The sequence below is a fragment of the Anguilla rostrata genome, chromosome 5 (genome assembly GCF_018555375.3).
Source record: "Anguilla rostrata isolate EN2019 chromosome 5, ASM1855537v3, whole genome shotgun sequence".
Lineage (NCBI taxonomy): Eukaryota > Metazoa > Chordata > Actinopteri > Anguilliformes > Anguillidae > Anguilla > Anguilla rostrata.
Window position 1 is genome coordinate 54,234,840 of NC_057937.1, and position 22,287 is coordinate 54,257,126.

Here is a 22,287-nt window from a genome sequence, read left to right on the forward strand (position 1 = left end):
GACAGAGAAGCCGCGGTCACCCAGCTGGCTGAGAGGAATAAGAGGCTGGTGATAAAAACGTGTTGCCGTTTTATCACCGGGGCTTTGATGGGGCTCGGGGCTTTCAGACAAACACCTGCCTTTGATGTGCTTCCCGGGCAGAACACAGGAAGCTCTCCCGTCCCCCGTTTGCGCTGTTTCCGTGACGCAACACCTCCCAAAAGAGAACGCGGTCACGGCGCTCGTGTTCTTTCCTGCCGCTGAGGGGGTCAAGGCACGGTCATGGCTTTAGGTTCGCAAAGTGTGACACTGCAAGAGGGTACGCTACAGGAAGAGGCAGCTCTGCTTTACTGCTTTATAACTATGCGGTTGAAGGCTACATCCATCCATTATCTATATCCACCGATCCTGGGGGTGCTAGAGCCTATCCCTGCGAGCATTGGGCAAGAGGCAGGAATACATCCTGGACAGGCTGCCAATCCATCGCAGGGCTCTCACACCATTCACTCACACACCCCATGGCTAATTTAGAGTCTTTAACCTATCAGCATACAGAAAGGCCCAGGCTGGATTCTTACTGTGAGGCAACAGTGCTACCCACTGCACCATGTGCTGCCCTTGAAGGCTACCGTGAAGAAAAATAATAATAAGTAAAAACAAGTCCCTATTAGTACTGCTCTGTAATGGGAGGCTTTGAGGTCAGCTGACATAAGCTATTTGGAACTGCAATGGGTGGTACAACCAATAATAATAATAATAATAATAATAATAATACGGTATTTATTGTTTTATTGTAAAAGGTTGTCCTGTTATCACATATATTTAATAAATATACTACCTAAAGACCATTTCTAGAGGTTATCAACCTTTCATGACCTGACTTATCCTCCTCCTCCTTTCCCCCGTTCCCCTGGTTCGTCCTCCTTATGTAAGCTGCCTCCGTGACTAAATGTTTCACAGGGAAACAACACGAATTTCGCAATGTCGCTTTCGTGTTACATACCCTTCGCAGACACCCTCATTTACAAGACCCCAATGTGTCACTTGCAACATGTCTGCCGTCGTGACAAATGCTCGCAGTCTGGGACGCTCTATCACGGAGCGATTAACTGACAGCACCTTTCGCCTAGGAGAAGGCTGGGTCTGAGAGCCTCGCTTCCGCCCCAGACTAAGCAGAAGCAAAGTGCTCTCTCTGATGCCAAAAGCCACGCATGAGTTGACCGCCCGTGCAGGAAGAACACTGAGAGGTTGCGCCGAGCCGCGTTACAGGAAGACCACCTGAAATTACACTCGGCTGAGCGCGCGAACTAGAGCCGGAGGGCAAAGAGGGAGCGGGAGAGGGAGAGAGACAGAGAAAAAGAGAGAGAGAGAGAGAGTGTGTGTGTGTGTGTGTGTGAGAGAGAGATAGATAGATAGAGAGAGATAGAGTGAGAGTGTGTGTGTGTGTGTGTGTGTGAGAGAGAGAGAGATAGATAGAGAGAGATAGAGCGTGAGTGTGTGTGTGTGTGAGAGAGAGAGAAGAGAAGAGAAGTGGGGGGAGAGAGAGAAGATAGAGAGAGATAGGTGTGGTGTTTTGTGTAGAGAGAGAAATAGATAGAGAGAGATAGAGTGTGTGTGTGTGAGAGAGAGAGAGAGAAAGAAGGCAAGAGAGAGAGTGCAGAGAGAAAGAGAAGAGAGAGAGTGAGATGGGGGAGCAGGGGGGCAGCGCAGAGAATGGGAATTTTAAGGCTGAAGAATATCAGACCTTGTGTAGAGCTCTAAGTGGCTCTATGGCTCTAAGTCTTCCCATCACTGCTGCAGACAGTCCATTCACCCACAGAGTAAGCACAATTACAGCCATCATCATGGAGAAACAAACTGCCTGACTGCCATCAGGAGATCTGCCACTTCTCTCTGCTGTGGGTCTACAAGCCACAAAAACACAGACATACTGAAGGCTCAATTGGAAGCCTGCAGGTTTTATTTATTTTATTTTCTAATGTATTTTTTTCAGAAAGAACAATCATTTCTAAATCTTAACTATAGCAGAATACAGAATAGTAGAGAAAAAACTTAAGACTGTGGTATCTCAAACCAAGTCACAACTGCAATGAGCTACACTATTCAATGTAGTAGCTAATAGCTGTTAATAGGTCAAATCACTTTGATTACCAGCATAACATGTACATTAACATTGCACAATTCAAATGTACCATAACCCATTTTGAGGCTGCTTTTGATAACAATAATACGGATCAACATCACATTTATCTGTTATTTTTTTTGCTTCTCTTGTCAAATGTAAAATGGGTGGCTGCCTGTTGAAACTGACAGAACGGCATGCAGTTATTAATAACAGACAGCGCATGGTAATCACGTTCAAGGAGGGGGGTAATGGATGTCCCTTAAGTAGGAACGCTGCGTACTGTGGTGGGACAATTTATCAGTACCGGGAAAGCGGGCGAAATGGCAGGAAAATGTCAGGTGGCGTCAGAGCCATTAGCTTCAAAGTCGCCGCGTCCCGTAAGCGGAACCTCTCTTTCCACTGGACACCGGCAGACGCGGGTGTAATGTGACATTAACCACTTTACTGTGCACAATCTATGCCACTATTTCCTTGCTTAAAATGTCATCGTGAAAAGGAAAAAAAATAATAAATCTCCTCACCGCCTCTGAGCAGCCTCTCTGACGCTCTGCCTAATGCTGTTTGCCCATGGGCCCTACCTGGCCTTACCCACACTGTGGCTGTAAAGGCCTGGGTGTAACGTTTTTAGGTGTTTCGTGGTTTCTGGGTATGCAATTTTTCATTGATATCTGTACAGTACGTACAGTATTAAGGATTAATGGGGGAATCGTTATGTATTCTTGTAAAGACTTACTAGAGCTTTATGCTCTGACATTTCATTTTAGCGATGACACAGTTCGTTGCTTTTTGTGGGTAAGTCTTCAAACATAAATTTGATTATAATGACAACCTCTTTTGGTGTCCTTTATTTATTTATTTATTTATTTAGTTAGTTAGTTATTTATTCCACAGCAGGCATCATATAACATGAGAAATATAATTGACACTAAATTGCAATGTACTTCTCGTAAAATCCACTGTCGAAAGCGCCCGCTGTGTGACAATGCGAATGTTTGTAAATAATACGAAACAACGGCTGATTGACTGAAAAATGTCAATTGTCAAATGACAAATGAAGACCGTGACACGGCATCCATCACTGAAATCTGAATGATCTCGGAGAGCTGGCTCTTTCAAGTGAGGGAAAGAGACCAGCGTCGACATGCCACGAAAGGAGGCGGTTCGGTGCTTCAAAGCAGCTGAGCAGAACATTTTAGCATTCTGGATGAAATAAGGAACACAGTGGCGAGGCGTGGGCCAGCTGCACACATGGCACACGGACTATTTCAGGGATCTATCATCTGCAGAGAGCAGGAAAAATGCTAATATTTGTAACTCCTGAGACAAAAAAAGAGAACTTTTTAGGTATACAGGCTACATAAAATGGACCTCGGCCATCATATCTGCTTCCTCTGTCACTGCGGGATTACAGAGCTTGTTTTCCCCAGAATACACAGAGTCACTAGAGACTTAATAAAATATCAGAGTGGATGCAGAGAAATTGCTAGCATGACCTACACGCAAGGTGCCCTTCTATTTCATTATTTTTTTTAAATGGGTATAAGCGATACCCATATCGCTTATACCCATTACAGCTCACCTATAAGTGAGCTGTAACAGTCACAACTCAATGTCAGATTATTATTATTATTATTATTATTACTATTATTAATGGGTTCAACAGAATAAAAATCATCATTAAAAACCATTCAACCATAGCTTGAACTTAAGCCTGAGAAACTGATTAGATGTACACGACATGAACAATTAAATAGTCACTGGTGAAGAGAAAAGTGTTTTGCATTCAGAAACTGACGTGGCAGATTGCAAGAGAATGTAACCTTCTGGGCCATCTATATGCAAATAAGTGCATACTTACAAAGACATGTCAGATGATACTTTGCACAGGGCTGTGAAATGCTGTGAACTATCTCTAATTAGCATGTAATAGCATCACTGTGGTGATAACAGCAATATTGTACTAAACTGAACAAACAAAAAAACATGCATTTCCTTGAACTGAGGTTATTCCACCAGGCATCAGTAAAAGAAAAAAACAGATTCCAAGGTTTACGCTTGATTTAATGAAGACAGGACGACCAAGGTGAAGCGTCACAGCAGGATCGTGGGTAATAAAATAAAAACGACGTCTCACCTGACTTGACTTCCTGTGATGTCTGGGTCACGGGCGTCCACCTGCCCGATGACAGTGTTGACGGTGGCGTTCTCGTGCACGTCCAGCGTGTAGGTGGACCTGGAGAAGACAGGGGGCTCGTCGCAGTCCTCCACCGTGACCTTCACCGTCGCCGTGTCCTTGAACTGGCCGACGCTGTCCAGCTGCGCGTTGGGCCTGATATTGGTCGCCTCCACCTTCAGCGCGTAGAACTTCTGCGTCTCGAAGTCCAGCCGCTGCGGAAAGTGACGGAGACAAATTTGTTTCACTAACGACCGTCTCGGGGAGAGAGAGAGCAATGGGACGTGATGTTGACAGATGGTGGTGTTTTGGGAATTTTAGGAGCCAAAAGCCACCCTCCCACACTGTAGAGCGGAGAAAAGTGGAGAAAACTTCTAGAGGAAAAAATGGAGCAAAATAAACCTGTTATTTAGTGGAAAGAATATGTGTTGTCCATGATTAATGCTTTATTCATTTGTACACGCAGCAAACACCTGTTCTGAGTTGGAGACATTCCCAAAATTTTAATCTAACAGGGTTGTCAGAAACCTGTTGGACACCAAAAAATAAATAAAAAATAAATTGTGTAAAATGTCATTTATATATTTCTTTTTTTTTTTGGAAATAATTTTTTTTGGCATGCACTTCATGCCAGTTTCAAAACAAACAACAAAAAGAAACTGGGAGAAAGAAACTGTCACATCATTATCGTTATGAATAACATCTGCAGTATTTAAAGACAAAGCAAATTTTTTTATTACTGCACCACCATTCACAACTGGTGCCAGAGAATGGCAGTAGGGGTTCTATGGTGGTTCTACAGCACTCTTTGCTTATTATTCTCCACATGTTCAAGCTTCTATATTACCCACAGTCTTCCAGACCTGCATTCCCTATTCCATGATTCCGGAATAGTGGGTCAAATCACTTCTGTGCTCCATGACCTGGATTTATTGGAAAGGCAAAATGGGTCTTCTCGCAGGAATAAAGTAGCTAAGCTTTGGGAGCTAAGCTTTTTTTTTTTTTTTTGGAGTACAAAGGAGAGATGTCAGCTGGAACAGGGTTTGTGGGGAGAAAAAGGGCAAAACTGAATGTATAAATAAATACAGGGTCCCACGGGCCGGTCCGAGCCCGAGTCGGGCTTAGGCACAGCTGTGGCTGGGGGAGCAGCTGGGCGTTGGTACTGAAGGGGCAGTTTTGATGTTCCCTCGCCTGGCACCAGGGCACTAACGGTGGCAAAAGTCCTCCTACCGCTTCTGCCACAGTCTGGGAAGCTATTCAAAGTGTTTATTTATTTTATTTTTTTGTTTCTCTGTCTCTCTCTCTCTCTCTTCTTTTTCTTTAATAATATTAACTTCCTAGCACCCAGAGTGCAGCAAACAGCTGGATGTTGGTAGGGAGCACGGCTAGCTAAAGTGCAGAGGGAAAATACTTTCGGCTCAGGGTGACTCAATAAAGCCAAGGTACAGAGGTGGCAGCTGGGATGCCTTTAAGCTCTCTGACATTATTAAATAAAAGATCCTAGCAACTCTGCACAGGTACAACCAGGAATCTATTTGGATCCCAGCAAAAAAAAAAAAGTAAATAAATAAATAAATAAACAAGCGCAAATCCGCAATAGCTGCGACCACACATGCACATACATCCAGGCGTGCATGCATCCACGCACACACCCTCACACAAACACGTGACCTCTTCTTTGGCTCATGACCAACCTTTCCACAAAATCTTGTGCAAATCTGTGAATCCATTCGTGAGTTATGCGCCTTTTTGTGATAGGCCACGTCCATCGCCACGCCCCCTCTTTGTCAAACGGCCTGAAAGTTACTCAGCTCTACCTTTGGTCATGACCAACCTCCATGCCAAATTTCAGCCTCCTGGGGCGAAAACTGTGGCCGCTACAGGGTGGGACACTTTTGTGGACCAACCGACCAAGCGGCAGACAGAGCTATATAGCTGCGGTCACAGCTAATAATAAATAAATAAACCCTTAAAAGTTCTCTCGCATGTGATCGTGAATTCTCAGTACTGTTGTGCAGATATGCATTGCGCGGAGCAGGACTGTTTCATAAATGTAGCTTTTACACAGGGTGACTGCACCCGTTGTTAGAGCCTATTGCCACACAGAGTGTTCTCTCACTCTCCCTCCAGTCCGATTGCTACAGTAAGACGTGAAATGGCACTTTGTCCTTGCATTTGCAAATAAGCATTCAACCCCCTTCCCCTCTCTACCCTCAGAAAACAGGTTATTACGAACGACTCACTGCTAGTCATGACCACCATTTTTCAGCATTGTGAAAAAAAGCCAGCTGGGGGACTGTCTCGCGTTCATTCGGGGAGCTCAACCTGAACAGCCCTTGAACCTCGCGAATGCACTGATCCGCGGTTTGCTTGTCATATCGACGGGGTACATTCTAAATGAAGAGCTGGTCCATAGTTGTGCTTTCCGTGAACCTGACGCTCAAACGCTGAGAGCAACCGGTCTGGCAGCACCATCCTCTGCCAGATCTCTCCTAAATGCCCCACATCTGACATGGGCTGTGGGGTGGCGGGTAGTACTGAGAAAAGGGTATTCATTTTAGCCAAATGGAAACATAGAGACCGAGAGATTGTTGATTCTCTCCAATTAACTCAAACAACAGTGCTTGTGGTTATGAGCTAATCGAGCTCATTGAGAATTCCAGTTATGAAGGAATTGTCCCAAAATCTTTCAGGTCTAATGAATCTCTTTATTTAAACTTTAGATGCATATATTTCATTTCAAGAACGAAACACCTGTACTGTTCAGACTATTGAAAAACCTACATACAACAGCATTGTTTCTTTCCTTTATATCGCACAGTCAGCTGCTCATGTGTGAAAATAATTTCTCTTGGCTATTTTCCTTCATTGTACTTGTACATTGTATGGGCTGAGCATGTGTGCAAGAGTCCTTTTCTGTGATTATGCAATCCAATTTCACAGCAGCCTATGGTGTGGTATTCACCATGTGTGTGTGCGTGTGTGCATGTGTGTGACTGTGTGCGTGAGTGTGGATGCGTGCCTGCATGCGTGTGCGTGCATCTGTGTGTGTGCGTGTGTGTGCATGTGTGTGTGAGTGTGTGTTTGCCTGTACCGTATGTGTGTGTGTGTGCTGAAGGGCTCTTGATTCACATTACAGGACATTCAAAACCAGCTGGCTTTCTGGGATCCTGAAGGGTCACACAAACTCAGTAAGGGGGTACCAAAGCATGCCCACAGTAAAAGCCAATATGTGACAATGCATATCACAGTACAGCTGGATGTCACTGGTAGCTGAGAAGATCAACACACAACTGCATTACCCAAAACAAACAGATAAATCAGAAACTACAACAAATATCAAAACATATTAAAAACTCTGAACACAGTGGCATTTCATAAAACAATTGCAAAAAAAAAAGAAATCACAATGACATTTGACAAAAAAAGACAACTCAGAAAACAAATTTTAACAAAGCAAATTGGAAAAAAGAAAAGAAACACAATGACATTTCACAAAACACAACAGTAAAAGAGAAACCGGAAAAAAGGTAGGTACAAGCACTGTCATTGCTGATTGGATGTCTATGGTGTCAGTCTGGGATAAAGGAAGTTGGGACGGCCCCTTCTTTAATACAGCTCACACCACCCTACAGGTTCAATCCTCACACGAATTCTCAGCTCCTCAGAAATTAGAGTCGGGACCGATGTGGTGGAACAGGAAGAACTGTTTTCAATTAGTTTCTTCTCACTCTAGGAGATTCAGGTAATTGATCTCAGGCCTGGCCTGGGACCCCAAGGAAAAGTAAAATTGTTTCTGGGCTCCATTTAAATCCAGTGTTCAGAGATTAATAATGTTACAAATGCAAACTGGGGTAAACATCAGTTATGTTTTTCAGAGCAGGCTGACATTTACCAACTTAAGGTTCATTGGCCTTGGAAAGGTCAAAACACCAAAGAGGTGTAAATCCCTTTAAATTTTTCTTTCAACAAGTATATTGGATTCCACTATTCCGTAATGGACTAAATTAAAGTTTAATCTCAGTTTAATCTTAAACCATTCGGTGTGCTTTCAAGTGTTATTCTCAAATTGATACATTGGTTACCCTGAAATGTTGTTTTCCAAGTGCTACAGCTAGAGAAACTCTGGTTAGAGAATGCTAATTATATTAAGTTTATGCTTTTCAGTTTTAAAGTATTTGTGTATACTTTCTTCTTAATCATGATTTATTGGCTTTGTTAAAGTGTTCATTCTACTTTCTGCTTTTCCACCCTCTTTATGTGTCCTTACTTTGCTATGCACATGGCTCTTTCACATCAGGTTTGATCAAGGAAAGGTGCTATGCCGTGCTTTGACTGTTCATTATACAGTGCCTTTCGTGTTGAGGTTGTCAGCCAAGTGTGATTTGTCATAATTCAGAGGTGGATAATTATGATGAATGGTATGTTATGGTGTGTTCCTACAGTGCCTATAGCATAAGGTGAATTTTTTAGAGCACGGTTACACTCATGCTTTATATTCTTCCCTACACAACTCATGAGGCATTAGGATTTTACAGATTAATTCTGGGGCTCGCTTACATCAGTCTGCAGTACGTGATGCACAGGGACATGGTTACAAGAAGTTACGGTCAACTATAAATATTTTTTTAGGTACTGAAGTGGCAAATGCAAATTCACATTGACTCTGAATCTCCGGGGTACTTAAAACCCATGTGGTTGACTGCTGCTCCCGGAGGGCCACATAGGTAATTGCAGCCAGACAAATATTCTCCTGAGTCAACCAATTATTTTATACAGAACCAACTTAACTTCCAGTCCCAGTTCTGTGAATGTTTGCGGTTCAATTAATGGAAGCCAAAACTGGGTCTTGATAACAATAAATGTATCACTCTTAAGCATCTAACTCTCATACATTCCTTGTATAAATAAATAAATAAATAAATACACTTGTCCTGGACACACCACACCAATTTAAGATTCAAGGGACATACAGTACAGTATATTTTGGCATGATAACTGTCCCAGGGTAAATTTAATCCAAAAGCCATTTCACTAAAGTCGAGAATGTCTGTATCTTACCTACAAAAAAGAAAAGAAAAAAAGACTTATGGCCGCCATAAAATAAGTTTTTTGGGATTATTGGTATCTTATTGTACAATTCCCAGTGAGCTTATGTGTTGGTCTTCTGCCTTTAAGTGCAGCCACGCAACTTTGGAAAATCAATAATGCGTTTTTCTGAACATAACAATAGTTTCCCTCGTATCAGACCAGGGCTTGAAAAGACAGTCACCCACCTTCTTTAGCCGAAGGATTCCTTCCTGTGTCTGGGGATCAGTGGTTATCTCAAAAAAATCCCTCTCGTTCCCTTCAATGATGCTGTATGTGGAGCGGCCATTTTCTCCTACATCCCTGTCATTTGCCTTCACTTTCCCTCCCGGTTTTCCGACGCCCAGATCCTCCGGTATTGTAAATTCGTACAAATCTGACAGACAGAGAAAACAAACCGATTAGCACCATGATACTGCCAAAACCTTTACCATGTTGGATGGAGATTCAGTGATATTCAGTGGCTCAGGTATACTAAAAGGAACCTTTTAGCACCTCGGAGATCAAACATGCAGGTCTTTCTCTGTGATAAACAGAGTGGCTCTAGTTATATTGCTTGATATGCCATCCTTACATATTTGTACAATACTCAACATGGAATTCATGTGGATCACAGCTGCAACTTATTTCAAATAAACTGTTACATTAACTGTGAAATGCTATTTCAAGTGTTAATTTGGCTGTTATTCATTTACATCATGTATTTAGGGTGCAAAGCTTAAGGATATTAATAACAAAAACCTCTTTCATGTCAAATGTTTGCATTTGCCTCTAAATGCAGGGAAATAAATTAATCCGTCCTAATAAATGTTTGCTCCCCATCTCAATCATATCACCTACTCTAAGAGTATGAGAATTAGGCTCTTTGAGAAAAGGTGTGAACCTTTATCAATCTGACCAGTGGTGAGTACATGATGTTTATAGTAGTATGGTATAGTAAGTATAGCTGACATATACAGGTCTGTAGCAGTTTTCAGTGCTCTATGCTGGTACACCTTGATGGTCCATTGTAGTAGTCAGACAGACATTATGCCATGGTTAATTTGCAGGTTGGGGGTTGCTACTATAAAAAGTCATCAAACTTCGGCAACTTGGCTACTTTCTTCAGTTAGTCTATTTTTTCTCATCTCTTCTGAGATCCACTTTTTTGTTCATAAGGCATTTTGATTAGTTTTGAAGCTACGACTTCTCTTTGTCATCTTCTTCACTTGATAACAAGCTAATGTTCAAATTTCACTGCCAAAACTGTCTAGCAGTTACATTATGTATCCTTACATGATAAAAAAAAAAAAATAGACACATGATATTGGACAACATAACCAGGTATATTTCACAGAAATCTGTGCATTTCAGAAGACACTTCTACTGCCAAAGAAAGTACCAGAGATGGTTTATTTGTGTTTGGAATACATTATCGGCATACATTTGACATTTATAAATAAAATGAGTAACCATGGATTGGATATGTTTATTGAAACAATGGGATATAATACACATGCCTGGAAGGGCTTGGATATAAAGTTCTTTTTGTGTTTGGTCGAGGGCCAGTAAAAGTAATTGCATTTGGCTCTAATATTTCTGAAGTTTGAGGGTGACAGACTTAACCACAACCACCCAAAATAATGCTCTAACTCAGTTCAGATCACAAACCACAGCACTGTGTGAAGCTATGTGCATTTCCTGGTTTTAAAGAAGAGACCGTGTTGGTGCTCCTCGTTGCTGGCGGTGACAGTTGAAATGACACATGTGACAATACAAGAATGCAGCTTACTTTTTGAAAATTTGGGCGGGTTGTCATTGATGTCTGTTAGCGTGATGGTGACGGTCGTTGTCCCCGACAGCCCTCCCATGTGACCCCCCATGTCCTTGGCTTGAATGACGACCAGGTACTCTTCCCTCATTTCTCGGTCCATCGCCTGCAGGGCTACCTTGATGTCCGCTAAAATAGAATCACAAACATATTTGAATGAAAGATTTATTGTAATGCTTCATTTTGGGGGGATTTTTTTCCCTAAGACATCAAACATTCAGTAAAACAAAACAAAGAAACATGAAAAAGACAAATTGCCGCAGTAAAAAGTAATAAATACTAATTTAACATTGTGTACTGATACCTTGCTCTGAGTAGCTATGTATGCCAGTGTTATAAAACTATTTCTTTCTCTATTGCTTCTGGATATTGGGGTACAGATGCATTAGGATAAATGTTTCACATTCTAAGTACAGGGGGTGTCCATCATCTGAGAATTATTTTATAAGCTTTAATAATGACTCTCTGTGTGTAGATATTTGTTTAACACTTAACTCCACATATCTTGCCTGCAGCATAGTGTATTTATTTTCTGTGTAATGTTGACATGCCTATATCACAACAAGATACAAAAATTTTATTTGCTCCCAGTAAAAATATTTCACTGATTATAACACAGGGACACAGCATATCATCAATTATATCAGCTATTTCCTGTTTTGAAAGCAACATTTGATCATATCGAACCTGTCAATTTAAAATAATTTGTAGCAATAGCAGATAATTCATGACTTTGATGATTTTGTTCCCTTTCTCTAAATAGTCCCTGCCCTACCTCAAAGCTTATCGCTTACTCTTATCGCAACAGCAACTTTTTTCCAGCAATCACTTTCCCAACCATAAATTTAGGCAAATATTTCATGCTAATCTTGTATAATATAACACTGATTACAGGCCTAGCAGCTACATAGCACCTTATTTATCTGCACTGCAATTACAAAGCTAAATTACCTTGTGGCCTGCTGAGGAGGAACGGGCCTGAGACTTTAGGATTTATTCCACGGCCAGATCCAATACATTCTACAATGTATTCTAGTAGCCGTCCAGTCTGAATATACTGCCCTGATTCATATTGGCAGAAGAGGAGCTTTTACAATCAGCGCCGCCACAGATTTTTGGTGAGGGCCAATATATCATTTTTATTTTTGGCCGCAGTTCTGCTTTAAACAGGACATACAGTACAGCAGCACAGTGTAAATTCATAAGCTAGTTGGAAATGTAATCCACAGTGCTACTGGATTGATATAAGAATCATCTCAAGAGGAATTAGTAAAAACAAAAAAACTTCAGATTAAAGTGTTGCAATGGTGTGTCGAATATGATTAATTTTGGAGGTATGATTTGACGACAGAGCTTCACCACCTAATTGCATTTCAGACTGAATACAAGAAAGCTTGCAAGTTAATTGAATAAATAAGCAAGCCTTTTCTATATGAAAGGTTAGCTGGGCACAATGACAGCTCCCTTAATCGCCCTAGCCGTATTTATAGTGAGACAATTGTGCAGCAACAGCGCTAAAAAAAGAAAAAGGCCCAGATCCAGGATAAAAACCCAAGCCCTGTGTGACCCGTTCATTTTCATTCATCTCTCCAGTTCCGTGGGCACTGCCTCCTCTCCTGCAGGTGGGCTCGGCATCAATAATTCACTTTAGACTGGGGCCCGAGGCTCTCTGAGGAGCGGCGCTCCCCCCCCCCCCCGCTCTAAAAAGGCCCTGTTGTTTCTGTCGGGTTGGCGGAATGTTAACGTCGCGGGGAACAGGCCCGAGCCCCCGGTTGCTGCCGCGTGCAGACCGCGTGCTCTTTTAGAGGCACGCGCCGCGTCGCCAAGGTGGGGTATTTCCCATCTGCCATTGGGAAACCGCGGTTACGGGAATCTACAGAACAAAGCCGAGAGCGGAGGGATGGAAAGAGACGAAGCACCGCCGCCCTGCTTTTCTCAACGCCGCGCCCGTACCTTGAATAAATTATACGGAGGAAACCAAATAAGTGCGGTTAATTTCTTGCATAGTTGGACACATCACAGATTCCAAGGGTTGTTTTCTCCTTACCTGCTATTGTTCATTACCACTCATTAAAACATCTGGCTTACTCGAATGAGCCATCTGCTTACGCTCAATAATCATGCAAAGTATGATCTCAGGTTTCTAAATGAGAAACTGTTAACGATTAAATTATTATAATATTTCTTTTCATTTCCAAGTGTTTACACATCAGAACGCCGCGTAGATTGGGCATCATTATGAAGATGTACGGAACCCCAAAACAAAACTAACTAAAACGATTTCTTTTCATCTGATTTATTGTTGCTCGCTCACCGAATCGCGATCGTCCCATTCTCTGATTTTCATCTCATTTATTATTAATGTAACAGCACCGCTATTTTGTTCATGTTCCTCGCCAATGCGCATCTACTGTAACAACTATTCTGAAAATGCAATTAGAAGGAAGAAGATCCACGGTTAAAATAAAACCGGTTGACAGTTGGACCTGCCTCCCACATACGTCTAGGCAGAGTGGGCATCTCACACAACTGTAAGCCCGGTCATTTCAAAGAATAACTCATTTCAAGGTATGTTTGAGATGACCGCACTTAAAAATTTTTAGGGACACCCACTCTGTCCAGACCTATGTGGGAGACAGGTCAAAGAGAAGATAAGGCACACATCTCAAGCGGATTTTCTTTCTGTGTTTTGATGTATAGACATACTGCAAAGTGCTAGTAATGCTCAGAGTGAAGGCATGCCCCCCACAGGAAGTGACATCACTCCATGGAATGAAAAAATTCTCTATAGGTTTCTGTTATTGGGAAGTTGTACCTTTTGGCTGTAGCTAGTTAAATTTAGCAGGGTAATTACATTTTAATTTTGTTTTTCAAAAATAAACTATAATGACCTTTTCTTCCTCTCGTACAAAAAATTATAATTGGGGGTTTAAATGTCTCTGATTTCCCAAAAACTAACTGCAAGGATGAGCACTTTATTAAAAGCAGAACACGATCTTATTCACTATCAAAAGGCTCCAGCTTGCAGACACGGTGTGCCATTTACCGCTGTTGGGGTCAATGGAGAAATAAGGCTGTCCTTCCAAAATGCTGTACACCAGCCTTGCGCTGTTCCCGTACACCGGGTCATCCGCGTCCGTCGCTGTCACCTTGGTGACTGATGTGCCTGCGGACAGAGGAGGCAAGGTGAACGTCAATAAAACTCCGTGGGCCAATCATGCGGTCCTGCAGACAACAACAACAACAACAACAACAACAACAAAAATGTTTTTTAAAAGAATAAAAATAAAAAACACCAAACCACCTGAAATGGCATCATTTAAACTTGCATTTAAATGATATTTTTCTGTTACTAATTATTAAATTTGTCCATTAATTTCGGCAGTTTGCATGCGACAAACGGCAGCGCGGTGTCTTTGCGCGCGGATCTTGACCTAACCTGAATTAATGACCCCTTCAGCCTGCTCATTATCTGTGGTGGTTCAGCTGCCTGTGGAGCTGAGATAAGGTGGGGGGGGGGGGGGGCGGGGGATTTACGGGCCCGTACAGTGCACTTATGAGACTCCGCGCTCGCCATCCCTCTTCAGCGCCGAATTTCATGGCCCCGCGAACACGTTTAGAAAACTTAATGTTACGGTCCGATGGCGGGGCGCCCTGCCGACCCGATACGCTGGCTAAAAACAATGAGGGGTTCCCTTTTACCTCCAGGGAGTGGGTCAGAGCATGCTTAAGTTCCAGTCACACCTTTGTAATTGCATTCTTTTGGAGAATTCAACAGCACCTGACTGCGTTCTCTCCTTTCTGGTAGACCATTCCATTGTTACAAAATGAGATTTTATTTACGACAGATCATTTAAATGCATCCATATTGTATTTTCTGTTTTTTTTTTTTTTTTTTAGCCTTGCAGAAATCAGTTTCTATACAGTATGAAAATCTCTTACCTGTATAGCTTCACAGATTTAATTCATGATATATTATTCATATTATGCATTATCCATTATTAATCTGTGTGGTTCTGTCTTACTGGTTCTTGCCTCATCTGTATATTTGCTGCCGACCAGCCTTTTCCTCTGACCCCTTGACTCTATGTGTGTATGGAGGGACTTTTTTATACACTGCATTCAGCAGTCATAAATCAAACAAGGGAATACATTACCCTGCCAATGTGTTTGTAAAACAACTCCAGATTATTCGTTCTTTTCTTTTTTTTTTTGCTTCATGGTTGCCCTCCAGAAATGCATGGAGATTTCTTCACAGATAAAACCTACATTTGTCAGGAGGCACAAAGAAATGAATCACACTTTCATTTGGCTTTGGCACGCGCACGCACATAAACACACACACGCACACACACACACACACACACACACACACACACACACACACACACACACACGTGCACACACACAAACACACGCACACACAGCTCAACATTCAAGCATGCCTGCACACACATAATTATTAAGTTGGTTTTTTCCAGACAAATAACAACAGCAGACCATAAAATAAAATAAAATAAAAATAATTTCTGCTATTTGTAAGCAATCTTTGTTTCCCAATGGGAGACAAAATAAGCTTACTGGAGCCGACAGTATAAATGGCATTGTGGCTGTTTTGTGAATGATGCTTTTAGGTGTGCTGACAGCGCTGCTAAGTGCCTGTTGGATTCGACAGGCCAGAGACCCAGCTGTACATGCCTGGAATCATCTATTAAGGAGCTATGTGAGACTCGGCCTGCTGTTGAGAGCCAAGAGTCAACCAGGATTCCTCTCAGGAGAGTAATTTTAAGTCTGATTGACCCAGGGCTTTGAAGTAGGTGGAGACCTGCTCCCCCCTCCACATGTGACCTTATTCAGTTGAATGTAGTCATCCTGAGGGAGAGTTGGGTGGGCTGTGCCTGTGTACAGACTTAAAAACGAGGACTTTTTCCCGCTCTGGGTGTACCCAAAATTGGGGCACTGTGAGGAGCCTGTAGGTGGACACCATCAAAGCAGAGGATGCTGGGAAGGAAAGCAACACATCTCCTTTGTTTGCTTCCTGGTTTAGACAACACGACAGCCCTACCACGAGAGGTAAACATTGCCCGGCTCCCAGCAAACACGGCTTTACACAGCCTTCATCAGGTACAATTTGTGGGTTTCAGCAGGTGAAGCAGATGTGTAAATAGACAAGGCATCTCCCGGAAGGTCTGACATGAATCGGAAAGCAAAGGGATGCAGTCGTGGCAAATACATATCCTGCAGCGTTATTGCAGAGTGACAGAAAAGCACTTTGTGTAAAGAGATGGGCTTGCAACTGAAAATAGGCTTAGAGGATGCTGGTGTTGTTTTCATTCAGCTTCGCAAAGTTATACACTATATCTAACAGCTTCGGGAAATAACCAGCCGTATTAATCATTAGTAGATGTGCTATTATCATGTTGTAAAGTGTTGTGTCAAATGTAACTTTCTCTGGATAATTGTGGCTGTTAAGAAAGGACATAATGTTAGAAATTGCATATTGCACAAATTTCACATTAAATAGAAGCGTCATCCTAACAGTATCCCAGGGTTCCACACGCATAGAGTAGCTTGGTAACAGTATTCTCACAAATATATGTTTTTTTTTTTTTTTTTCTAAAGTCCTTCTAGGGTCAAGTGCTGATCAATACCGACCGCACTGTCCTCTTTCTAACAAAACAGCCCAGCTCCCGTTCTGCCCACGGTCTCATCGAATAGACCACAGGCACCAAAGCAGTCTGACCCCAAAAACCCGGTTTAGTATCACAGCCTTATTATTTCTGACTGAAAGACCCTCAAACGGTCCTCGGAGATGCGCGTTTGTGAGCAATTCATATGCCTGCAGACTGCCCGCAGAAACCCGGCTCTGATGTAACCGTGACTTCTGAGCCATTTGTTCCGGGCTGTCGAACGTGCCCACAGGTACGGTGCGATCTAACGTTCACCGTTTCTTCTGAGTGTGTGTGTGTGTGTGTGTGTGTGTTTGTTGTGGAGAGGGCAGGGAGGTGGTTAGCTGCTGGAGTGCTTTTGGGCCTTTTACTCGCTTCAGAAGATGCAGTGGAGCACACATTCCTTTGAACGCACAGGTACTGAGAGTTCCACACCACGTTTTTCCTGTAAATGAACGACCTTTCTATTAAAGTAAAGATCGTGAAGATACGCTTCTAAGGAAGGTATTTCTACCCCTCTCTATAAACCAAAGGTCTGCTGTGAAAATAAATATATACATAAAAAGAGATTTTTATTTATTTATTTTTAACCACCGAGACGAAATGACTCACGTTCATAGAAACCACTAGACAGTGCCGCGTTGGACATTGTGCCCGAAAATAGAAGTGCTAAGAGAAGCACTTTGTAGACAGGAAATATACTCAAGCCAGTGGATTAAACCACATCCCACTTTTCAGAAGTGGATCGCAATTTATTTATTTATTTAGCTACACATTCATGGATTTATTTATTGATTCATGTATGTATTAGTTGGGATATGGATAATGTACAACTGAAGATAAAAAATAAATAAATAAATAATAAAAAATCCAGTCTGCTATCTTCAAGTGTCCCTTGGGCAGGGCACACACCCTGATTGCAACAATAATACACAAAGTTTAAAAATAATAAGCATAGGCATTAGCTGTCAATTGGCCGACCGGGGCCATGGCGGACAGATAGTGCTACCCGTGTCCCCTTATGAATTCCATACAAAATATTGCCTTCTAGGTGAAACAATCTTCAAAATCTAACTGACCTCTCTCATGCCCTAGTCATGCGAAACATACAGAGAAGAGTTCCAACACCAAATCTTCAAACCTCGATCAGAGCTGCAATGCTAAGTGGGGGATACAGTCAGTGTACGGTAGAAGTGCCAGTCTTCTGCGAATCCCACTAAACATAAAGGGCCGGACATATTTGCAAGTGCAACATAGGAAGGTTTTAAGAGTATGTATGTGCTGTCACAGGCCAATATGCCCTGACCATAGCATTGCTCAAACTCTGTGCTTTTCCAGTCTGTAGAACACATAGGGATTCTACTGTTTGATAAACAGCAAATGTGCATACAGCAGACGGCATGTACATCATTGAACTGTTGCGAACTGCATCAATGATTGCTTAGTTAGTTTCAACTTCTTTGAACTTCTTACAACTGGTTCTTTGTTCAAGTTCTTTGAGAGTATAGATTTAAGTTTTTAAGCTTGGGTGTCCGGATTAAGCCCACTTCAGTCAATATTTGTTTGGTGCTGCTGCTAATTAGGCTATATGTTCAAGTTGTTCACGATTCATTTTGAATTAATATACATGAAGGAGAGGACATTAGAAGCTGGATTATTCACTGGAGAATCATTCAATTGTAAATTGAGTATAACATATTATGTTCACATTTGAGTTATTTTCTTTTTTTAAAACAAATGCCTGAAGAGTGCTACAATTCTTCAAATCAAGTAACTAATTTAGTTGTTTGAAGCAAAAAAATGTTATTACATGTGTAATAAAATTGTAATGAAAAACTATTATTACAATGATTGCAAGGTTTTTTGACAGGTTTTATGCTAGGATAGAAAATGACCCCAGTGGGTCCTTTGTGTGAACTAGGTCAGTAACCTCAGAGAGAGACAAGTACTAATGGTCACTGCATGGTTTAATTATTTAAACCCCGCCTCAGTCCCACTATTGACAGCCTATTCATACTTCCACAAACCATTTGACACAGTAGGGAACTTAAGCTCTGAAAGCTGGCCTAACTACGGAACAGCGGGTAAACAAAAATGACCGAGCTGTAAAGACAAGGCGAAACCATTAGAAGAAGAGAAAGTGATCAGAAAAGTAGGCTAGCCTAATTGTAGCCTGAATCACAGTGGGACAGTACAGGGTGGGAAGAACTGCACGTCAGCAAGTGAACAACTGGAAAATCTAACATTTGTGTCTTCATTTAAAAAGTGATTCGTCTTTGGTTTCAACTGATTGTTAGCCGCTTATCAAATAAGCAGCTAAGAACGTACTTCGTAGGCAGATCCATGATTTTCAGGGGTGTGTGAGTACATCATTACCTCATGAATACTTAAAATATAATTTATAAAGTAATGATGTCATTCCACGTGCATGCTTGCTGAATTGGAATACCAAAATCATTCCTTGCTTTCATGTGATGTCCTGTAGAGAGGATTTGTTATATGACATGCAGCATAATGGCTAGCAGTTGATTGTGGTCTAGGTAAGCGGTAGTAGGCATTTGTTCCTCAGATGTGGAGAATGTACTTGAAAAGTCACACGGGTAAAAACCTTGAAATACAGGAATGCATCAATAGGAGGGCCAATGAAGTCGGAGAACTGTTGAGAGGAACAGGCCCCCCATTTTAGTCTCTCCGCTCTTAGAGGTGAAATCTCCTTTTCTGAGAATCTCTCTCCTGCCTGTGCAGGACGTGTGCGCAGGGCTCGTTAAGGATAGCCGAGGCCGTTAGCGTGCCCATGAGCGTGTGATGTTGCGCTCGCATTGATTCCGAGGACTCGTGGCAGCGCAGGCTGGGGTCCCTACCCTACAATGAGGCTCTGCCTTGTATGCATGCCTTGCAGATGAGATCTGAGATCTCCCCGTATACAGTAAATACCGCTGGCACAAAGCAATACTTCCATATTATAGCAAAGGCTGAAGCATTTTTTTTTTTCAACGAAAAGACAGACACCTTCCGAATATATTCGATATATCAGCCAAGGCACACACAGTAAAATGTTCAGTGTTAAAGCAACTCTTGCAGAGTACATATTGTCCCTAGTGGATTCAAATTTACTCTGTTAGAGTTTAATTAACACTGGTGATTTTACTGTGCTCACACGTGCACCGATACACACACGCAAACACAAACACACACACTCACACGCATGCACACACATACACACACACAACCACACATGCACACACATGAATACATTCATGTAAATAGTTTGTAAATGTGAATGAGTCAGTCAGTAAATATAAAATCTTCACATCTTATTTATTTACCTATAAAAAAATGTAACTGCACACACACACACACACACAAACACACACACACACACACAGGACTATTTCTGTGTTGTGACCAGTACCACAGTCTGTAGAACACTCCTGCTCATACCTCCTTCACCTGCTGTAAACCAATTATGATCAGCATCCTGGGGTCTCCCCATCATCCAGTCGTTTCATCACAACATTACATCAGATCATGTTCAAAGTGCAGTCAATTCGACCCCTGCTGTCCAGAGAGTGTACACAGTCAGACACCACATTCGCACAGGTATTGATCACAATGACTGTGTATTGATTGGTATTACTGCAATCCTCCCTGCCAGCACAATTAAAATCACAGCCTCTTTTCAGCAGTATTAGTATTCATATATTCTTCTTCCCAAAAAATGCAACACCATAAATCCCACCAGCTGAATAACAATAACCATAGATATTGTCAGAGCATTGCCAGTGTTGAAGTTGTTGAGATAGCAACCAGACAGCCAATCAGGGAAGACACAGCAGCTGGCAATCACCAGTCCACCCCAGTCACAGGCTGCTGTGCCATGTGTTCCATTCAGCCTGTGCACATGCATCAACAGGTCATTTGGAAAGAAAGAAAAAAATGCAAATCAAAAAGAGACAGTTATTAACTGTTCTTTATCTTAAAGAGGAACTTGTTTTCTATCATTGATTATGTGTAATGCATTATATTCCCAAACAGTCTGGAAGGTATCACCTGTAGTTCTCTTAACACAGGCGTCAAAATGTGGGTTTAAATAGCAAGTGAGATAAATGCAGGCATACCAGTGAAAGAACTTGCAGAGAAATTTATCGTATTTAAAAGAACTTTGTTGACACTCCCTGAACGTCACTTCTGTAATACGGCCTCGGCGGCCTAAGATTGGATCACACGCCATATTAAGGACATCGCTGCTGACGCCTGCCCAACCTCCTCCCTCCCTTCGACTGTGAGCAAAAGCAAAAAGTGGAGAGAAAGAGGGAAAGAGGAGGAGGAGAAGGGGAACCAGAATCTGCTGACACCAGAGGTTGAAAGTGTCTTTTTTTACAGTTAAGCTTAAATTTCTGTTGTCCAGAAATTTTCCCTCCAGAATTTTCTCCAGACCTCAAAGAGGATTATATTTTATTTTTTCCAGTATGTTAGACTAAGGGTCCATGGGAATTTATTCAGCTTAAGAATGAAAATAGTGTGAAGTGGATGAAAAGTGCCTTCCTGTGATAGTCTGCAGTGACATGAAAATCACTCCCACAAGCTGGAGATGGAGAGGGCACTGCATTGTCTGTGAAGTGCAAGGGAGTGTCACAAAAGTGCCCGCAGTGTCACTTTTATGTTGCAATTAATGCTCTTTGATAATACAGAAGAGGAAACCTTGGCTTGAGTGAAAAAATAAAAATAAAAAAAATAAATAAATAAATACAATAAATAGAGGGGAAATTGGGGGGGGGGGGTGACAGATTACAAAAGCATACATAGGGCCTTGACAAGCCTTTTACAGGAAACATGAAGAAAAACAATTAAAAGTCTCTTTTCTTCAATCCTGATGGGTTCCTGAGAAGCCGCTGTTTCCGAGTGTTGTATCATTGATTCATTTTAATTAGTTCCCCGGCAATGTGTGGCCATGGTAGTTTTGTTGAAGAATTGCAGACTACGCAAGGCTCTTTGTGCTCTTAAGTGCTTTCCAGAAGACTGTTAAAAATTGAGAATATGAGGCATTACACGCTAATGAGTATCCTTATATGATATATATAGAGTGTATCGTATGCACGTGGTCATCATCTAGAAATATCACTGTCTGGGTAGGACTCCTATAACAGGGATATTATGGCACATGTATAGATTATTTCTGCTAAATTACCATCTTTATTGCGATGGAATCCTACGCATGCAAAAATTGGTCCTTGACTAATTAATCTTAGGAGCAGTCACCACAACTAGAGCTAAAATGATGCTTCACACTGTCAAATCTAAACACAGGAACACTTACCTAATTAATACTTTCACAAGAGTACAGTCAGACCACATGACTCAATTTATTCACACCCTAAACAATTATTCCAGAGCACGATGACTAAAGGATGCAGTAAAGCAATAAATTGGAGCCATTTGCACA

At 41.8% G+C, this 22,287-nt stretch overlaps 1 protein-coding gene across 10 annotated transcripts in view; it reads right to left on the bottom strand.

The window, feature by feature from the left end:
• LOC135255700 (cadherin-8-like) overlaps positions 1–22,287 on the bottom strand; it is a 187,684-nt gene that overhangs the window by 14,243 nt on the left and 151,154 nt on the right. For all 10 annotated transcript variants that reach the window (XM_064337218.1, XM_064337215.1, XM_064337216.1 and 7 more), the window contains 4 exons: positions 14,222–14,341; positions 11,137–11,304; positions 9,554–9,741; positions 4,239–4,492 (listed from right to left, as the gene is read on the bottom strand). In XM_064337218.1, coding sequence (XP_064193288.1) covers positions 4,239–4,492; positions 9,554–9,741; positions 11,137–11,304; positions 14,222–14,341 — 730 coding nt within the window. The remainder of the gene's footprint in view (positions 1–4,238; positions 4,493–9,553; positions 9,742–11,136; positions 11,305–14,221; positions 14,342–22,287) is intronic.